The 20,547-nt window shown below is 46.0% G+C and overlaps 1 protein-coding gene across 1 annotated transcript in view; it reads right to left on the bottom strand.

Moving 5' to 3' along the window:
• The window catches only part of adamts17 (ADAM metallopeptidase with thrombospondin type 1 motif, 17), a 448,852-nt gene that overhangs the window by 123,599 nt on the left and 304,706 nt on the right, over positions 1-20,547 (bottom strand). Inside the window, exons 16-17 of the mRNA XM_034184238.1 lie at positions 15,421-15,501; positions 3,922-4,079 (exon numbers count right to left, since the gene is read on the bottom strand). Of these exons, the coding sequence (XP_034040129.1) occupies positions 3,922-4,079; positions 15,421-15,501 (239 nt within the window). The remainder of the gene's footprint in view (positions 1-3,921; positions 4,080-15,420; positions 15,502-20,547) is intronic.

Below are 20,547 nucleotides of genomic sequence, written 5' to 3' on the forward strand. Positions count from 1 at the left end.
TGGATTTGTTGTGTCTACTCAGGAAGCCCTCCAGAAGAAAGCGTAGCTCCCCACCCCCCTCTCCTTCCGTAACTGGCCTTCTCCTGCTCTTCTTGTTTCTTTCAATGCAACGATGTTAAAGTCACTTTTCTGGAGTTCACAAAAGATGAAAGCTGTTCTCCTTTCCAGTCAGCCCTACTTTTTATTGTCCATTAAGGTTCGGATGCTCCATGCACTAGATTTCATCACTCGCCTTTTCTGTTTTCTTACCACACAGCTGGTGACGATCTGGACACGGTCATCCAGACAGGTTGAGGTGAAACAGACTATGTTTAGCACATTTTTTTTCTAGTCCCCTCCCTGTTAAAGCTGAGCAGAGTGGATCCTAAATATGGCTGCTCAGTCATAGATGCAGCTAACAAAAAACCCTCCTGCTTCTTTCAAGGGTCTGATGGCTGAATCACACATTTGCCACTTCTGTGCTGGGTCACGGCTAATGCCTTCCAGATTAATAATCCTGCCCGTCTTTGCCGATCACCAAATGACTTGTATGTGTTCAGCGCAGTGTAGAAAATCCACATTCAGGGTAAACCTAGGTCAGGGGTATTCAACTTCAGTCCTCAAGGGCCGGTGTCCTGCAACTTTTAGATGTGTCCCTGCTCCAACACACCTGAATCAAATGGCTGAATTACCTCCTCAGTATGCAGTCAAGTTCTCCAGAGTGCTGCTAATGACCTCATTAACTGACTCAGGTGTGTTGAAGCAGAGACACATCTAAAATATGGAGGACACCGGCCCTCGAGGACTGGAGTTGAATACCCCTGAACTAGAGACAGCTGTGCATGGGTTTCTTTAATATGGAAATCTCACGTCATCTAAATTCTGGGTCTGTTACTGAAGCTCAGTTGTAGTTGGAGATCACCTTTAGTATTCTCTCTACTTACCTGTTCATTTACTGTCACCTTAGTTGCAGTTATTTCCAGCCTACTGGAAAGGCAGATGCACGGTGGTCCTGAACACATCGGACTACGAGGCCAAGATCAACAACTTGCTCAGTGACTCCAATACATACGAACGTCTGAAGAGAGACCCCACGAGCGGCTATAAGAAGAAAATCATTAGCTACCTCCAAAACCTGGAGAAAGAGGGACTCATCAACAGGCAGGCATACTACAGACTGTACCCTGGGGATGCCACTCCATGCATCTATGGACTGCCCAAAATTCACAAACAGGACGTGCCACTCAGGCCTATTGTATGTAGCACAGATTCCATCACGTACAATTTGACCAAGCACCTTAAGTGGATTTTGGCTCCTCTAGTGGGTAACTCAGACCACCATGTGGAGAACACACACGATTTTGTGAACAAGATCAAGGACCTGCAGCTGGAGGCAGATGAAACTATGGTGTCATTTGATGTGACATCGTTATTCACCTGCATCCCCACTGCTGAAGCCATCTCAGCTGTGAGGCAGAGACTGCTGGAGGATGTGTCTCTACTTGAAAGGACCAAACTCACACCAGACCACATCTGCCAACTCTTGGGGATCTGTCTTAACACCACGTATTTCCTGTTTAGGGGGAATTACTACAGGCAGATCCATGGTTGTGCGATGGGGTCTCCGGTATCCCCCATTGTGGCCAATCTATACATGGAGCGAGTGGAGAAGACAGCCTTGACGTCTTTCACGGGCATCCATCCCAGTCACTGGTTCAGATATGTCGATGACACATGGGTTAAAATCAAGCAACAGGAGGTTGAGGACTTTACAGAACACATCAACTCGGTGGACTCCAATATCAAGTTCACACGTGAGGATGCCAGAAACAACCATTTAGCCTTCTTGGACTGTGATGTTATGATTGGAGAGAACAGGCAGCTCCAGACAGGGGTTTACAGAAAACCCACTCACACTGACCAATATCTGCTATTTGGCTCAAACCACCCCCTTGAACACAAGCTCGGGGTGATCAGGACTCTTCAACACAGAGCCCTACAGGTGCCACAACTACAGAGGGAAGGGCTAAAGAACAACAACTTGTCCGGAAAGCCCTCACAGTATGTGGGTACCCACGATGGTCCCTGGACAAAGTGCAGAAGTCCCAGAGAACAAAGAGACCACATAGACAGGAGACGGAGACAAGAAGAAGAGGAGTGTCCATCCCTTATTTAGCAGGAGTAGGGGAAAAACTATAGAGGATCTTCAGACAGCACAAAATCCCAGTTTACTTTAAACCGGTTAACACCTTGAGACAGAAATTAGTTCACCCTAAGGACAGGATCCCTAGTTACAAACAGAGCAGTGTAGTGTATTCTATCAGATGTCAGGAAAACTGTAACGAACACTACATAGGTGAGACTAAGCAACCTTTACACAAAAGCCTATACCAGCACCGCAGAGAAGGCACCAGTGGACCTCAATCTGCAGTTCATCTCCACCTTAAAGCCACTAACCACACGTCTGAGGACAAGGAAGTTAAAATCTTAGCCAGAGAGAAGAAATGGTTTGAGAGAGGGGTCAAGGAGCCATTCTATGTGAAACAGTTGAAACCCAGCTTTAACCGGGGAGGGGGTCTGAGACACGCTTTGTCCCCTGTTTACAATGGGGTACTCAGGTCAAAGCAGTTTCAGTCTTTTGTTCATGGTAATGAGTCTTTCACGTCATCAGGAGAGTTGTCAAGGGAGCCATCAGGAGAGGCATCTGTCCCATCATTAGGAGGGATAGCTGCCATGTCATTAGGAGGGTGCTAACTAGAGCACAACAGGTGCTAATTAGAGCTATTGTTTAGTCACTAGCCTATAGCAGTCTGCCTCTCGGTAGGAGGGGTCTGGTTAGGTTTAAACTCCAGCTTTTGTGGCTTCTGTTTATTCTTCTCTACAAGAGTCAAGACAGAAGTCAGACTATCAGAGCAAGAATTTTAGCTGAGGAAGCTTCTGCGATTTGAAGCGAAACGTCCTCGCGTCAAGCAACCCAGTCCAGTCGAAGATTCAAGCTTCTCTACTGTCTCCTGTGTTGTTGCTTGGGGGGTTTTGGTAAGGTTACACCTTATTTGTGTGAAGCACCTTGAGGAAACTTTGTTGTGATTTGGCGCTATATAAATAAAAGAAATTGAAATTAAATTGAATGTCATTACACACTGACAAAATCATGAAAAGTAAAAAAAAAAAAAAATGGAGCAAAGCTGATCTAAGTTTAGAACTACAAATTATTTTTGAAAAACACATGGATGTGCAGATTGCTCAGAGTGGAATAATAATGATGTTATTTATAACCCTGTCCAGAAACAGCTGCGAGACTTCAACCCAAACCAGTGACCTAATGCAACAACTGGACACCTTTGGTACCAGACCGCTGTGTAGAGTTGCATTGTATTGCGTATCTAGTATGCAGGAATGGCTGCATAAGTTGCGCGCAGAGGAAAAAAAAAAACAACCTTGTGCACAGGGGGGAGAAATTTGGCTCCATGACACTGTTTTGACAGACTGCCTGGACACTGCAGATGGACTGGATACATTGGAAAAAGTCAGAATACATTATTTCCAGGAGTTAATGGACTTTATTTAATGTGCCACAATTGTGAGAGAACTTGAGGAGGTGAAAGAAAGCTGCAGCTGGCGATGGCGCTCGCGGTAGCAGCGTTTTGTGTAGACTTGCTTAAAAACTGCAAACTTTCTGTGTCCAGTACTCTACGTCGAAAAACATGTTTAATTTTTTGCGTCCATCTTGCGTATCCCTCAGCATCCTGCTGGGCAGGGGAGCAAAACCTCGGCATAGAGCTGCATAGCTCAGCGTAGTTGGTACGCCGCATTACACAAGTCTACGTTGGACCGGTGTGAAAGAGGCTTAACATTGCCAGTATTCTGAACATTAATCTGAAACATCAGAAAGGCTGATCTCTGAATTTGAAATGTTGAGTTTGCATGAAAAGCAAAGTTTACCATCAGGTGCAGGGGGGTTTTAGTGGGTCCTTTGGCAGACATCTTCTCCCACAATCCCCTCCGCACATAGCGCACCGTGGTCCCAGCCAGCTCAAACTCTCCTGGCAGCTCAATTTTCCAGTCACTGTTGATGGACCTCTTGCTGGAGTCTTTCAAGGCTGTGAGATGGAGATATGAGAAGCTGATTAAATCAGAGTTAGTTCTCAGTCACATTTGACTCTATCACATTAACGTGACGGGAAGATGGATGTTTTCTGTTTATTCTTTCTTATGTGTCTGACTGCATTGTACAGAACAAGTGTCAAAATAAACTCTTTAAAGTAAAACAGGATTAAAGTGATTAGCTTTCTGAACAGTCTTAAAGACTTAAATGACAAAGCTGTCGGTCCTGATGAGGTTCCAGCCAAAATCCTAACACCAAGATTCTGAACCTAAGCTCCTTCAGAATGTACATTCCCTCACATCATGAAGATCTGGGAAGACAACACTAACCCTTACCCTCATACCTTAGAGAGACACTTATAGACATTCCTTTTGGGGGAAAAAAGAGAGCTAAAGCAGGGCCTCAAAATAATGGAGCATCTTGCTCCTGTCCACACCTGGGAAAATTACTGTTCACATTCTCTTGAAGAGGCTCTTCCACTATCTGAAGTAATCCTCAATGAATTTCACTGTGGCTTCATCCTGAATGCAAAACAACTGGAATGATCTCTCCGTCCACCAGTGTTGCCACAGTTACTTTGAAAAAGTAATCCAATTACTGATTACTGATTACTCCTTGAATAAGTAACTTAGTTACTTTACTGATTACTCAATTGTAAAAGTAACTAAGTTAGATTACTAGTTACTTTTTTAGTTACTTTCCCCAGCTGCCGACAACAACCCACGTCAACATGACAATGATACCTGTTTTGCCAAAACTCACTTTATAGTCACCCTTTCTTGACTTCAATGAAAATAAATACTTGTTTTATAAAAAGTAAAATAAAGACCTCTTTCTTGACCTCATATTTAACTGTTGACAGCACTGTAACAGTAAAACTTGCAATTTCAAACCTACATTGTTTATAAATGTAACTATTAAATTCTAACATTTTTCTAACATTTAAATTCTCTCTAAACATTTTACTTGTCGAAATTATTATTATTTTAAGCAATATTAGTAGTTGTAGTAAAAAACGGCTTCAAAACTGGACCTTTAATCTAGGTGTTGTGTGGGCCGCCAGAAGAGGAGGTACTGCTGGCCCACCACCAGAGGGCGCCCTTTCTGGAGTGCGGGCTCCAGGCACCAGAGGGCGCAGCCGCCTCACAGGAGCAGCCAGGGTGACAGCTGTCACACATCACCTGCAACAGCTGTTACCAATCACCTGATCAGCAGGGGTACATCAGCAGGACGACGTCTTCACCTCTTTGCCGAGATATCGTTCTACCTGGAAGGTAACGTACCTCAGCTGACTGTTTTGACAGTATCCTTTGTGACTTTGTGCATTATATTGTGGACTGCTTTTCCAACGAGAGGTGGAGGTAGCTTTCCTGCCGAACTGATTCCTGGGTGCAAACGCATCCTCAGTTAATTGCTTTTTTGTTCCTCGCCAGCAGTACCAGGTCCGACACGCGGAGGCAGTGGCCACCTGGGAGTTCGGGACTTGGCGGCTCCAGTATTCCCGGGGTCTGGTGGCGGAGGAAATCGTGTGGTTCCGGTTCTGCTTTGGACAGGCGTCTCCTATCTTCGAGCCTGCCCACACGACACCTTTGTGAATTGACTCTTGTCTATTGTTGCAATCTGTTGTATTTGTTGTGCACATTCACAACAGTAAAGTGTTGTTATTTGACCTACTCCATTGTCCGTTCATTTGCGCCCCCTGTTGTGGGTCCGTGTACCTACACTTTCCCAACAGGATATCTCGGCCAACGTCATGGACCCCGTGGGGCGTCAACCGGCTGTTGAACGGCCAATGGAAGAGCAGGGCGCACAGGCGTCTGCAGGAGGAATGATCGGTGAGTTGCAGCCAATCCTCACCGCTTTTACGGCTCGGCTGGATCTGATGACCGAGCAGAACGTCCTCCTTAACCGCAGGGTGGAGGCTCTCGCCGCGCAGGTGGAAGCGCGCCCTCAGGGCGCTGCTGCGGCTCCCCCTCCTGTCGATCCTGTGCGCAACAGTGACGTTCCACAGGTCGTTCAACGACCCCTCCCACCTTCCCCTGAAGCATACATAAGCCCTCCAGAGCCATACGGGGGTTGTGTGGAGACATGCGCGGACTTTCTTATGCAGTGTTCGCTCGTCTTCGCACAACGTCACGTCATGTACGCGACTGATGCTAGTAAGATAGCTTATGTAATTAATCTGCTTCGCCGCAAGGCACGCGCTTGGGCTACAGCACTTTGGGAGCAAAATTCACGGCTCCTTCTGATATATGATGGGTTTGTGAGGGAGTTCAGAACAGTGTTCGATCACCCAAATAGAGGAGAGACCGCTTCAGCCGTACTGCTGTCAATGAGACAGGGGCGCCGGAGCGCAGCTGTTTATGCAGTCGACTTCCGCATCGCGGCTGCGAGGTCCGGCTGGAATAACACTGCCCTCCGTGCCGCCTTTGTAAACAGACTGTCGTTGGTCCTGAAGGAGCTCCTGGTGGCCAAGGACGAACCGCGGGATTTAGACGGGCTTATTGATCTCGTTATACGATTAGACAATCGGTTAGAAGAACGCCGTCGGGAACAAGACGAAGGGCGTGGCCGGGCACGCGCCGTCCCTCTCCCTTCCGGTTCCGACCGAGTTCCGCCCTCCCCACGCTCCACAGCCTCTACGCTCCGTGTGGTTACAGCTCCCCCTGCTGATGAAGCTATGGACACGAGCAGGGCCACATTTAGGGTACCAGATAAACAGAGGAGGCTGGCCCGCGCAGCGTGCTTTGTTTGTGGCTCAATAGAGCATCAAGTGAGGGACTGCCCTGAGCGGTTAAAACACCAACGCCCGCCCCTAGAAACTGGGTTAGGGGTGGGTCAAAACATTCACGTGGGACATACCCATATTGCCACACGACTCCCAGTTACAGTCCTTTATGAGGATTTAACCCTGAAGGCCCCAGCACTGGTGGACACGGGCTCTGAAGGGAATCTGTTAGACAGCAGATGGGCCAGGGAGATAGGGCTCCCTCTGGTGGCGCTTACCTCGCCTGTGCAGGTGCGGGCACTAGATGGCTCCCTACTCCCTCCGATCACACATAAGACACCACCAGTAACTCTGGTGGTGTCAGGAAATCACCGGGAGGAGATCGAGTTTTTTGTGACTCCTACCACCTCCCGTGTGATTCTAGGGTTCCCCTGGATGTTAAAACACAATCCCCGGATCGATTGGCTGTCCGGGGTAGTGGTTCAGTGGAGCGAGACCTGCCATCAGGTATGTTTAGGTTCCTCGGTTCCTCCCGGTTCCCAGGCTAAGGAGGAGGTCAGAGTCCCGCCCAATCTAGGGACGGTGCCAGTGGAGTACCATGACCTTGTGGATGTGTTCAGTAAGGATCTGGCGCTCACCCTTCCTCCCCACCGTCCGTACGATTGTGCCATTGATTTGGTTCCAGGCGTTGAGTTCCCGTCCAGCAGGCTGTACAACCTCTCATGACCTGAGCGCGAATCAATGGAGACCTACATCCGGGACTCTTTAGCCGCCGGGTTGATCCGGAATTCCACCTCCCCGATGGGTGCAGGTTTCTTTTTTGTGGGTAAAAAAGACGGCGGACTTCGTCCATGCATTGATTATAGGGGGCTGAACAAAATCACGGTTCGTAATCGATACCCGTTGCCCCTGTTGGATTCAGTGTTCACGCCCCTGCATGGAGCCCAAATATTCACTAAGCTAGATCTTAGAAATGCGTATCACCTGGTTCGGATCCGGAAGGGAGACGAGTGGAAGACGGCATTTAACACCCCCTTAGGTCACTTTGAGTACCTGGTCATGCCGTTTGGCCTCACAAACGCCCCCGCGACGTTCCAAGCATTAGTTAATGATGTCTTGCGGGATTTCCTGCACCGATTCGTCTTCGTATATCTAGACGATATACTCATCTTTTCTCCGGATCCTGAGACTCATGTCCGGCATGTACGTCAGGTCCTGCAGCGGTTGTTGGAGAACCGGCTGTTTGTGAAGGGCGAGAAGTGTGAGTTTCACCGCACATCTTTGTCCTTCCTGGGGTTTATCATCTCCCCCAACTCCGTCGCTCCTGATCCGGCCAAGGTTGCGGCGGTGAGAGACTGGCCCCAACCCACTAGCCGTAGGAAGCTGCAACAGTTCCTCGGCTTTGCAAATTTCTACAGGAGGTTCATTAAGGGCTACAGTCAGGTAGTTAGCCCCCTGACAGCCCTGACCTCACCAAAAGTCCCCTTCACCTGGTCGGATCGTTGCGATGCCGCGTTCAAGGAGTTGAAACGGCGCTTCTCGTCTGCACCCGTTCTGGTGCAGCCCGATCCTAGTCGCCAGTTAGTGGTTGAAGTGGACGCCTCGGACTCAGGGATAGGAGCTGTGCTTTCCCAGAGCGGGAAGACCGATAAGGTCCTTCACCCGTGTGCCTATTTTTCCCGCAGGTTGACCCCGGCCGAACGGAACTATGACGTCGGCAATCGAGAACTCCTTGCGGTAAAAGAGGCTCTTGAAGAGTGGAGACATCTGTTGGAGGGAACGTCCGTGCCATTCATGGTTTTCACTGACCACCGGAACCTGGAGTATATCAGGACCGCCAAGCGGCTGAACCCCAGGCAAGCCCGCTGGTCACTGTTCTTCGGCCGTTTTGACTTCCGGATCACCTACCGTCCCGGGACCAAAAACCAGAGATCGGATGCCCTGTCCCGGGTACATGAAGATGAAGTCAAGGCGGAGTTGTCGGATCCACCGGAACCCATCATCCCGGAGTCCACTATCGTGGCCACCCTCACCTGGGACGTAGAGAGAACCGTCCGGGAGGCCCTGGCACGAAGCCCGGACCCCGGAACTGGGCCGAAGAACAAACTATATGTCCCACCAAAAGCTAGGGCTGCAGTCCTGGACTTCTGTCACGGCCCCAAGCTCTCCTGTCATCCAGGGGTGCGAAGAACCGTGGCAGTTGTCCGGCAGCGCTTCTGGTGGGCGTCCCTAGAGGCCGACATCCGCGATTATATCCAGGCCTGCACCACCTGCGCCAGGGGCAAAGCTGACCATCGCAGGGCATCAGGACTACTCCAGCCGCTGCCTGTGCCTCATCGCCCCTGGTCCCACATCGGCCTGGATTTTGTCACGGGCCTCCCGCCGTCCCAGGGTAACACCACCATCCTCACGATAGTGGACCGATTCTCCAAGGCGGCCCACTTCGTGGCCCTCCCGAAGCTCCCAACAGCCCAGGAGACAGCGGACCTCCTGGTCCACCACGTCGTCCGGCTGCATGGGATTCCAACAGACATCGTCTCCGATCGCGGTCCCCAGTTCTCCTCGCAAGTCTGGAGGAGCTTCTGCTGGGAACTGGGGGCCACGGTGAGTCTCTCGTCCGGGTACCACCCTCAGACCAACGGGCAAGCAGAACGGGTAAACCAGGAGGTGGAACAGGCCTTGCGCTGCGTGACTGCCGCGCACCCGGCGGCCTGGAGTACCCACTTGGCCTGGATCGAGTATGCCCATAACATCCAGGTGTCTTCAGCCACCGGCCTCTCCCCTTTTGAGGTGTGTCTGGGGTATCAGCCCCCGTTGTTTCCGGTGGTTGAGGGAGAGGTCGGTGTGCCCTCGGTCCAGGCCCATCTACGGAAGTGCCGTCGGGTGTGGTGTGCCGCCCGTTCTGCTTTGCTAAAGGCCCGGACGAGGGCAAAAGCCCATGCAGACCGTCGGCGGACCCCGGCCCCTGCGTATCGGCCAGGGCAGGAGGTGTGGTTATCCACAAAGGACATTCCCCTCAAAGTGGACTCCCCCAAGCTACAGGACCGTTACATCGGCCCTTTCAAAATCCTTAAGGTCATCAGTCCAGCCGCAGTGAGGCTTCAGCTTCCGGCCTCACTGCGGATCCATCCTGTGTTTCACGTGTCCCGAATTAAACCACATCACACCTCACCCCTCTGTACTCCGGGTCCGGCGCCGCCTCCTGCCCGGATCATCGATGGCGAGCCGGCTTGGACTGTACGCCGGCTCTTGGATGTCCGTAGGATGGGCCGGGGCTTCCAGTATTTGGTGGACTGGGAGGGGTACGGACCCGAAGAACGCTCCTGGGTGAAGAGGAGCTTCATCCTGGACCCGGCCCTCCTGGCCGATTTCTACCGCCGCCACCCGGACAAGCCTGGTCGGGCGCCAGGAGGCGCCCGTTGAGGGGGGGGTCCTGTTGTGTGGGCCACCAGAAGAGGAGGTACTGCTGGCCCACCACCAGAGGGCACCCTTTCTGGAGTGCGGGCTCCAGGCACCAGAGGGCGCAGCCGCCTCACAGGAGCAGCCAGGGTGACAGCTGTCACACATCACCTGCAACAGCTGTTACCAATCACCTGATCAGCAGGGGTACATCAGCAGGACGACGTCTCCACCTCTTTGCCGAGATATCGTTCTACCTGGAAGGTAATGTACCTCAGCTGACTGTTTTGACAGTATCCTTTGTGACTTTGTGCATTATATTGTGGACTGCTTTTCCAACGAGAAGTGGAGGTAGCTTTCCTGCCGAACTGATTCCTGGGTGCAAACGCATCCTCAGTTAATTGCTTTTTTGTTCCTCGCCAGCAGTACCAGGTCCGACATGCGGAGGCAGTGGCCACCTGGGAGTTCGGGACTTGGCGGCTCCAGTATTCCCGGGGTCTGGTGGCGGAGGAAATCGTGTGGTTCCGGTTCTGCTTTGGACAGGCGTCTCCTATCTTCGAGCCTGCCCACACGACACCTTTGTGAATTGACTCTTGTCTATTGTTGCAATCTGTTGTATTTGTTGTGCACATTCACAACAGTAAAGTGTTGTTATTTGACCTACTCCATTGTCCGTTCATTTGCGCCCCCTGTTGTGGGTCCGTGTACCTACACTTTCCCAACACTAGGGCTGTTGTGGGGGGGGCACATCCCTCCCCCACGCCCCCATCCCATCTGGATTCGCCCCTGCTTTGGCGTTTGAGCACAAAGAATGGATAACATTTATTTATGCAGAAAACAGGACCAGATTTACAGGTAAGAAAGTTTTATTGCGTTTTCACATCATGTGGTCCTCAGAAAGAGAGTTTAGGTGCATTTGAGTGGAAAATAGTGTTAGTTGTTGACGCGTCGCCGAGGATCAGCTGTTTTTAACGAGACGATACGGAGCAGCTCAGCTCAGAATTCTAAATAAAGGAGGAAAAAAGTATAAAAATGTCTTCGTAAAGCTCAGTGCAGGTGTGCTGATCACCGCCCTTTAAGAGGTGAGGACGAGTCGAGCAGCTGCAAAAAACCGCGGATGAAAAGGTCACAGCTCGCTTAAAGTGGGACGTTCAGTCGAACCCCAACCCCCTGCCCACGGACCAAGTTTAATGCTGCTATGGAGCCACAATGAAAAATAATAGTAACGCACAGTGACATGGAGAAGTAACTTTAATCTGATTACTGACTTGGAAAGATTAACGCGTTAGATTACTCGTTACTAAAAGAAGTGGTCAGATTAGAGTAACGCGTTACTAGGTAACGCGTTACTTAGTAACGCGTTACCTGCATCACTGCCGTCCACACAAAAATACTAAAAGTGCCTGAAAAGGCTGTTGTACATACGAGGTCTCTTAGATAATAAACCGACCCTTTTATTTTTTTTTTTAACTATATGGATTTGAATGACATGCGATTACACCAATCATGCTTGAACCCTCGTGCGCATGCGTGAGTTTTTTCACGCGTGTCGGTGACGTCATTTCCCTGTGGGCAGGCCTTGAGTGAGATGTGGTCCCGCCCTCTCGGCTGAATTCCTTTGTTTCACACGCTGCTCGAGACGGCGCGCGTTGCTTTATCAAAATTTTTTCTGGACCTGTGAGGAATATCCGAGTGGACACTATTCGAGAAATTAAGCTGGTTTTCTGTGAAAAGTTTAACGGCTGATGAGAGATTATGGGGTGTTTCTGTCGGTGTAAGGATTTCCCACGGAGCGGGACGTCCTGCAGCGCTTCCAGGCGCTGTCGTCGGCCTGTTTCGAGCTGAAAACATCCTAATTTAAGGCTTAATTCACCCAGGACATCGTGAGAGAACAGAGAAGATTCAGAAGAGGCCGGCATGAGGAATTTATGCGGACATTCCACTGTTTAAGGACATTTTTTTAATGAAAGACGTACGCGCAAATTCGCCGAGTCGTTTCCGTGATGACTCGGCAAATCTGTGTGCGCCGTGACAGGAAAAACACCTCCGTGTTGAAAACCATTTGTAGAATTCAGGCGGCTTTTAATGGCTTTCAACAAGTGAGTAACTGAGAAATTGTTTAACAGCTTGGGCATGTTCCAACTTGCCCGTTAAGATTTCCAACGGAGGTGTTTTTCCTGCCGCGACCCCCCGCGGTCGGGTCCAGCCCGACATGCGACTCTGCCCGCACGTTCTTTCATTACAAAATGACCGTTAACAATGGAATGTCCGAATAAACTCCTCATGCCGATTTCTTCTGAAAGTTCTCTGTTCTCTGACAACTTACTGCGTCAACAGAGCCTGAATTGTGGAAGATTTCAACTTGAAACGGCGAGACGCTGCCGCCTCGAAGCGCAGATCGCCGTCAGGCGCCGTGGACCGTCCTTAAAGCGACACTACCAGACCAAAATCTCTCATCGGCCGTTAAAATTTTTACTGAAAACCAGCTGAATTTATTGAATGGTGTCCACTCAGTTGTGCCTTACAGTTTTGAAAAATTTTTTATCAAACAAAGCAACAGTCTCTGAGCCATTCCTAAACAATGAAAAAAATCGACGAGCGGGTGGACGACTCCTCACTCAAAGACTGCCCACAGGCGAATGACGTAACCGACAGGCGTGAAAAAACTCTCGCATGCCCACGAGGGTTCAAGCATGTCTGATGTAATCACACGTGATTCAAATCCATATGGTTTTTGAAAAAAATAATAAGGTCGGATACTTTTCTAATAGACCTCGTATGCCAGGCCTATATGTGGTGCGCTAACAATTCCACAAAACATGGAGTAGAAGACATGCACATGCATATATAACCGGTTTAAGTAGCTAATCCATGCAGCAGCAGAAGCTAGACCTTTACACAGCAGCACAAAGAGTACATATAAAGTCTTTTAATCTGACCTTTTGCGTGAATTCATCATCACAGCCGAAAACTGTCTACATAAGACGCCCTTATAAAAGACGCCGTTGGGAAATACTTTAATTCCTTATCATGGAAATTAAGGGCTTTAAAGGAGTCCCTCTGTGTTTGTCTGCTCCGGGTGTGTTTCGGTGGACACCAGTGCTTTGTCCCATCAACAAGAAAAAAAAAAAAATTAAAAGATGAAATTGTTTCCTGAAATTACATTATATATTATTATAATTATATTATTAATTATTGGGTCAAGATTTCACCTTATATACGCTTTGAAGGATTACTTCATGGATTCTTACCAAATGTGCACCACAGATAGACATTAGAGCATGGAAGACTCCACTGAAGTTTGGAGATAATCTGGATTCGGACCCAGATTTTGGATCAAGATTTCACTTTATATAGGCTTTGAAGGATTACATCAAAACTTCATGAATTCTCACCAAATTTGAACCACAGATAGTGAGCATGGAAGACTCCACTGCATTTTGGTGGTGATCTGGATCCAGATTGGCAGACATCAGAAATCTCTGATTGCTCTTGTTCCCTATAGTGGAGCAGATCAGTTTGATTTTTGACCAGAATTGTTCCAGAATTGGGCAGAATGGAACAGTTTTGACTGTGTTGAATGCTTGGTTTGCAAAGTAAATGTCAAACAATGTCGACGTCTGTTGGATTCTATGGCAAACTGAGCATGACACATGGTGCAAACTATCCCTTTTTAAAACCCTATTAATGCAACCAATAATTTGCATCACATTTTACAAAGACTGGAGCAACTTTAACTTTTGACCCCTGTACAAGCTGAAATCGACCTTTGTCACCATTCTTGCTGTTTTACCCCATAACTCCACAAAATTCAGGTATAGATAGTCCAAACTATACCTTTTTGGAATCTTTGTGATCAGACACATAATGTGGTACAGCTTTCAATATGACTGGAGCATTTTTAAATTTTGACCCCTGTGTAATTCTTCATTGACAACTACCTGGCCGCCATATTGGATTTTCAAGTGACCCGCACTTTTTTCTCAAACACTGATTTATGAAGAACATTCATGCCAAATCTGATGCTTGTATCACCACGTGAAGGATTGTTTCAGTTATCTGCTGCACTATTACTATGTTTTCACCATTCTGTGCTACCTTCGTATTTGGGATTCATTTTTTGCCTCACGTTACTTGTTGGACTGTTTGCACTGTGTTGAACAATAAATCACCTGGGTTTTGACACACCTCCTGTTTGGTCACTGTCTGCATTTCTGGGTTCACTTCAACTGCTAACCATAGCAATATGTGTGCCAAATTTACAAGTTTTATTACAAAATAAACAATTGTTATAAAAACTTTAGCTAAACTGCACCACTATTTGGCCATTAGCACAACAAAGATACTCTAACAACAGTTGACACAGTAAGTCTTGAAAATGTGGACTAATTCTCTGATCTTGTAAGTCACCTTTCCTCAAGGCAACCGCTGCATGTGTTGTACCAGTGGGGCTTTTGCAAAGCTCTGAACAGTCACTCTGATGTGCTTGGAAAGACCATGACACTGCTATACAGGGCACGCATGTGACTCATACTGCAGTGCCCAAGTCCATGCTGCATCCTCCAGCCATAAAGCTTTCATTCCCAAAGTCACCTGCAGCCCCCAAGACTTCTCCAGCATCTGCAGCTCCAGCATCCAAGTGCAGATGCCATCACTCCAAGAAAAGGAACTCAGCCAACATACCTAAATAAAGTTACTTTTCATTGTTGTGTAGTAGTCGTGGCGCATGTCGTGTGGAATAAGCTGTACTTTACATTTGACAGGGTTTGAACTCTTACAGGGGACCCAGGGTGGTTCTGTGGAAGCTCCACCCGCACATGTTCCTTGACCCGAACTGATTAAGTCTCAAAGACAAAGTTAATAGTAAAATTACAGACCGACACCGAGGCGCTGCTTCCAGAATAACAACAACAATAGTACTATGTACTACTTACTGAAAACGTGCCTGTGAGTTGACATGATGCTGTGGGTGTGTCCTACAGAACAAAGTCCACCTCAGTGGGTGTGTCACAGGGCAAACGGCTGTCAATATATATAAAACCTCACAAAGAATTAAAAGTAAAAAGTAGATTCCAAGCAGATTTTGGACAGTCCTTTAATTACTGATAGCACATGGCCAGTAGGAGCAGTTATTCCCGTAACAAATCTGGAAGTTAAAAGTGTTTTCAGTTTTGTGGACACCTTGTGAAATCCAAAGATGAATAATTACCAAGAAAGCTGTGGGAAGGTTTGTCCTCTACAACTTTGATCCTCCTGGCGCCTGCCGGGATGACTGCAGCCTCGATGTAGCCTGGACAGAAACGTGGGGACAAAACAGACTGAGCATCAAACACTGTGGACATCGTGCAATTTCTTTTTTGATACAAACTGATTCAGAATATTTGAGGATATTGCTGGCAGCTAAGAAAAATCCAATTAAAATAATGAAAGGACCTGTGAGAAATTGACTATGTCCCTTCAGCTTCTCTCTTGTTTCACCGCAGATCCGAGGTGGATCTGTATGTTGATTTGGCACAAGTTTAATATCGGATGTCCTTCATGATGCAACTTCACATTACATGGAGAATGGGCGGGGGGGGGGGGGGGGGGCACTGAACCGGGAACCACCACCTCTGCCCACGCCCCATCATGTCCTAAAAAGTTCAACTGAACAGTGAAAATATTAAAGCGTTTACCTATAAAAGGCCTAGACTTTTTTTTACACCGGTCTCACTGTGTGAAGATGCTTCTGCATATGGATCTCTTCTCCCTCATAATTTTTGATCTTTCAAGATTTATCGAGAATAAATTTTCTCCTCTGATTTATCAGGAAGTGTCAGCTGTTCCTTAGAAATATTCTCAGTCAGTAAATTCTGGTTTCACCATTTATACAGAAAAAAATAAAAACATTGAACCAAGTCTTCTGTCAGTAACATCACAGCAACAGCGCCCTCATGTGTCCAAGACAGTAATGATCATCTTAAATGTTGAAAACAAACTTGATGAAAACTAAATGCAGCTACACTTTAACAGGCAATTTAAGTTTCACTGTCTGCCACAAAGTGAACATTTCAAAACAAATTTGCTCTTTGAATATAAAATTGTGTGTGCCCAATAATTAAGAAGAGAAGCTGAAAATTATAAATGTGAAGCTGAAAATTATAAATGTGAGCACTGAAGAAACATATAAAAAAGGTTACAAATAAACAGTCGATGTCATTACTTTCTGATGTGGTCAGCATCATATAGTGCATATAGAAAGTATTTGTCACGATTTTGGCCGGCTCTGGGCTTCAATCCTCATTTTTCCTCCTTCTTTTACTCACTGTCTGCCCCAGCTCTATTTTATTAGCTATTTTTCTTGGGTTTATTGTGTTCTATTTTGCTTTGCTATTTTTATACTTTAGCCATTGTCCGGTTTTGTTCTTGTTTTGTTCAGCCAGTTTGTGTTTCCATTGTTTACCATTTGTTTATTTTGTTCTTCTCATTTGTTATATTATCTGTTGTGCTTTGGTGTCAGGTTTTATTACAGTCTGTTTTATTTTTGGTTTGTTTTACCACTCTGTTTTCTTAGTCAGTCCAGTTCAGTTTTTTCTTGGTGTCTTCTTTCAGTTCTCATGTTCATGTCTGGTTTGCTATTGCATTATATTCTGTCCCTGATTTCCATTTTAGCTCTGTTCTGCTTTTGCCATTTGTTTCCACTCTGCACCTGCCATCAAGTCTTTGCTCCTCGTCTCACTCCCAGTTATTTATGTTCACTTCACATCACTACACCTGCCCCATGTCTTTGTCTCCCACCTTGTTTATGTCTGCTTTGTGTTTTCATTCACTCACGCTCTTGCACCTGCTCCAGTGTCTTTGTCTATTACATCACGCCACTGTGCTCACTCCCATTAGTCACACTCTTGACTCCTGTTCACACATCTTTGTCTTTTGTTCTCTCCGCCTTGTGTTCTCTTCCCTCACTGTCTTGCACAACATTGTATCTTTGTTCATTAGCCACGCCCCCTTTCTGGATCCTTCCTCTCAAGTGCACCTTGTTAACACCAACTGTTACTAATTAGTCCACATGTATTTAAACCCCACAGTTCTTCACTTCCTCACCAGATTGTTGTCTTGTACACTTTCCAGCGCCCTTCATTGTCCTGTTTTTGTCTTGCCGTGTTACGAATCCTGCTCTGTTGTCTTCGACCATGTCTACACACAACATCCCATAATGACAATGTGAAAAATGTTTTGTTTTTTTTTTTATTTTATTTTTGCTCATTTATTAAAAATAAACTAAGAAATCACATATACAGTATTCACAGCCTTTGACTTGAAGCTCCAAATTGAGCTCAGGTGCATCCTGTTTCCACTGATCATCCTAGAGATGTTTCTACAGCTTAACTGGAGTCCACCTGGGGTAAATTCAGTTGATTAGACATGATTTGGAAAGAAACACACCTGTCTCCATATAAGGTCCCACAGTTAAAATTTCTTCAGTGAGTTCCTCCAGAACTAGTGCAAGTCAGAGCACAAACAAAGCATCAAGTCAAAGGAATTGTCTGTAGACCTCCGAGACAGGATTGTCTTGAGGCACAAATCTGGGGAAGGGTACAGAAAAATTTCTGCTGCTTTGAAGGTCCCAAAGTCACACAGTGGCCTTCATCATATGTAAATGGAAGAAGGTTGGATTCACCAGGACTCATCCTAGAACTGGCCGCCCATCTAAACTGAGCAATCGAGGTGCTGCAGGTGCTGTAAACAGGAATGGGCAAAACTGGCCAAAGATAGGTGCACCAAGCTTGTGGCATCATATTCTAGAAGACTTGAGGCTGTAACTGCTGCCAAAGGTGCATCAACAAAGTATTGAGCAAAGGCTGTGAATACATATGTACATGTGATTTCTTAGTTTTTTTTTTTTTTTTAATAAATTATCAAAAATTTAAAAAGAAAATTTTTTCATGTTGTCATTATGGAGTATTGTGTGTAGAATGTTGGGGGAAAATGAATTAACTCCACAATGGAATAAGGCTGTAGCATAACAAAAGGTAGAATAAGTGTTGTGAATACTTTCTGGATGCACTTTATAATGCCAGGTAAAGTGACTTCTGAGGGTCCATTCTTAGGGGTGGTAATGACTAGGGATGTGACACTGTGTCCATGCCAAAACCCTTTCTCCTTTATGCCCCATTTACACTGACAATTGGCCTGGTGCTTCCCGATGGAGAATGAAAATCCAGTTAACGTCCTCCAATGTCAGTTGGGCAACGCTAATATTCATCTTGGTCCAACATGCTTAAAATCTTTGATATTCATGCTAAAACGCCGGCAAGAGTTGAGCACTGCTATTGCTATGTCACTGCTGTACTGATATGTTCCTGTCTGCCGGTTTCTGTTAGCCAGTGTCAGAGGCTTGACTAGACAACATCTTCTCTGGATACCTTGGGCATGAAGACATACATAAAAATATGAATAAATATGTAGACCCTGTTTTGACGATGCAGTAGGGATGGGTATTGATAAGATTTTATCGATATCGATGCCATTATCAATCCTGCTTATCGATCCAATTTCTTATCGATTCCCTTATTGATACCGCTTGTGAATTTTCTGTGTACTAAAAGTAGCCTTTACAGGTTTTCTATGTCAACAACATTTTATTGAGTCTTAAAGTAAATAAATATGAAATTGGTCACTGGATCCTTGATCTCTGGACATAAATAAAAATAAACAAAATCTGTAGTTTTTGTCAAAAGCATTTCCTTTCAGACATTTTGGCATGAATGTGACTCCATACCGCTGAGCTGAGCTCAGTCAGCTGCTGCACGTCAGCGCAGGACGTCTCATTTTGGGAGGAAAAAAAAGTTTTGATTGATTGCAGTTTGTCTGTATTACAACATTTGGAAAGAGGTGTCAATTGATTTAAACGATGTTTCATTTTGAAGTTATTAATTCCGACTGGACTCTATCGTTCTAACTTGACTCTGCAGAGAGCCGCGCAGCGTTTGGAGCTGTGTGAACAGAACGGAGGACGATTCTCATTTCTTTCTCGCAACAAGACAGGAGTCCTATTTAGTGACTTTAAACTCCACAAAAGTGACTCACGATTGACATATTCAGGAATGAAAGTGGTGAAAAACAAAAAAAGCTGTAACCCAAAATTACCCCCCAACACCACCCACACGAAAATGTTTGAATTATAGACGTTATGAAATGCAATCTGGGACTATTCCAGACAATAAACTGCAGTGAGTGCAGCATCCATTTTGGTGAGAAAAAAACAACAACTTTCTTTATTCAAATTCATTCCAGTAGTATTCTGCTCTCACTACTATGCAGCAGTTTTCTAGCATTTTCTAGGCAAATAGTTCTGGAGGAAATCACTGAAGAAATTAACACATTGAAAATATGGTTTGACCGAAACAAACTGTCATTAAACTTAAATAAAACAGGGATGAAGTGGAGGTGTAAGAGTCACTAGGTGTTCACAGGAAACAATTATTTATTTTTATATTCATTTATGTTCATTATTAGTTGGTTTTATATTTTCTGTTGTGTTTTTAATCAGGTTCTTTTTGTCTCTTTCTCTAAAATTGTATTGTAGCATTATTAATTATTACTGCTACTGTTGTTGCTGCAATTATTATTAATACATAAATAAAAATAAATTAAAAAAATATTACAATCTGTAATACATTTGACTCTTTTACGACAACAAATGCTGAGCCATTAATTATTATACAGAAAACAAATGCACACAAACATGCTGATATGCAAACAGCTTAATGCTAACTTTAACATTGAAAAAGCCTTAGACATGCTAACGCGTTAGCATCGGTCCCGTTTTTAAGGTATAAAATACATCTATCAACTGTTTCAGAAGACCATAACAGGTCGGTTTAACATAAAAAAGGTAAATATTCCTCACAGACATATGCTCTTTGGGGTTTTAGTGGGAAAAATTAAGATAAAGCGAAATAAAACAAAGAACCATTGAAGCAGTGAGTCAGATCAATGCTTAATTGCTTCAAGCTTCAAAGAAGACAAGCGCTGCAGAAACGGCTGAATACAGACCTTGCAGGGGTTCTGTAATCAATGTAGACACACGATCATTTTCCTGACAAACACCCCCAAAAACAACAGCCGCTCTGAAGGACCGATAAGGGAATCATTAAGCAAAAAGGCTATTGATGTTGATGGATCGAATCATTCCTTAACGATACCCGAACAGAACCGGTTGTCGATACCCAACCCTACAATGCAGTAGTAGCAAGTGACGTTAATCGCAGACATCGAGTTTATATATGTAGGTTATGTCATGTGATGACTCAAACGTTGAGTCAACGATCAGCTCTGCTAAGCTATGCTACTG

This window comes from Thalassophryne amazonica, chromosome 2 (assembly GCF_902500255.1).
Source record: "Thalassophryne amazonica chromosome 2, fThaAma1.1, whole genome shotgun sequence".
Taxonomy (NCBI): Eukaryota; Metazoa; Chordata; class Actinopteri; order Batrachoidiformes; family Batrachoididae; genus Thalassophryne; species Thalassophryne amazonica.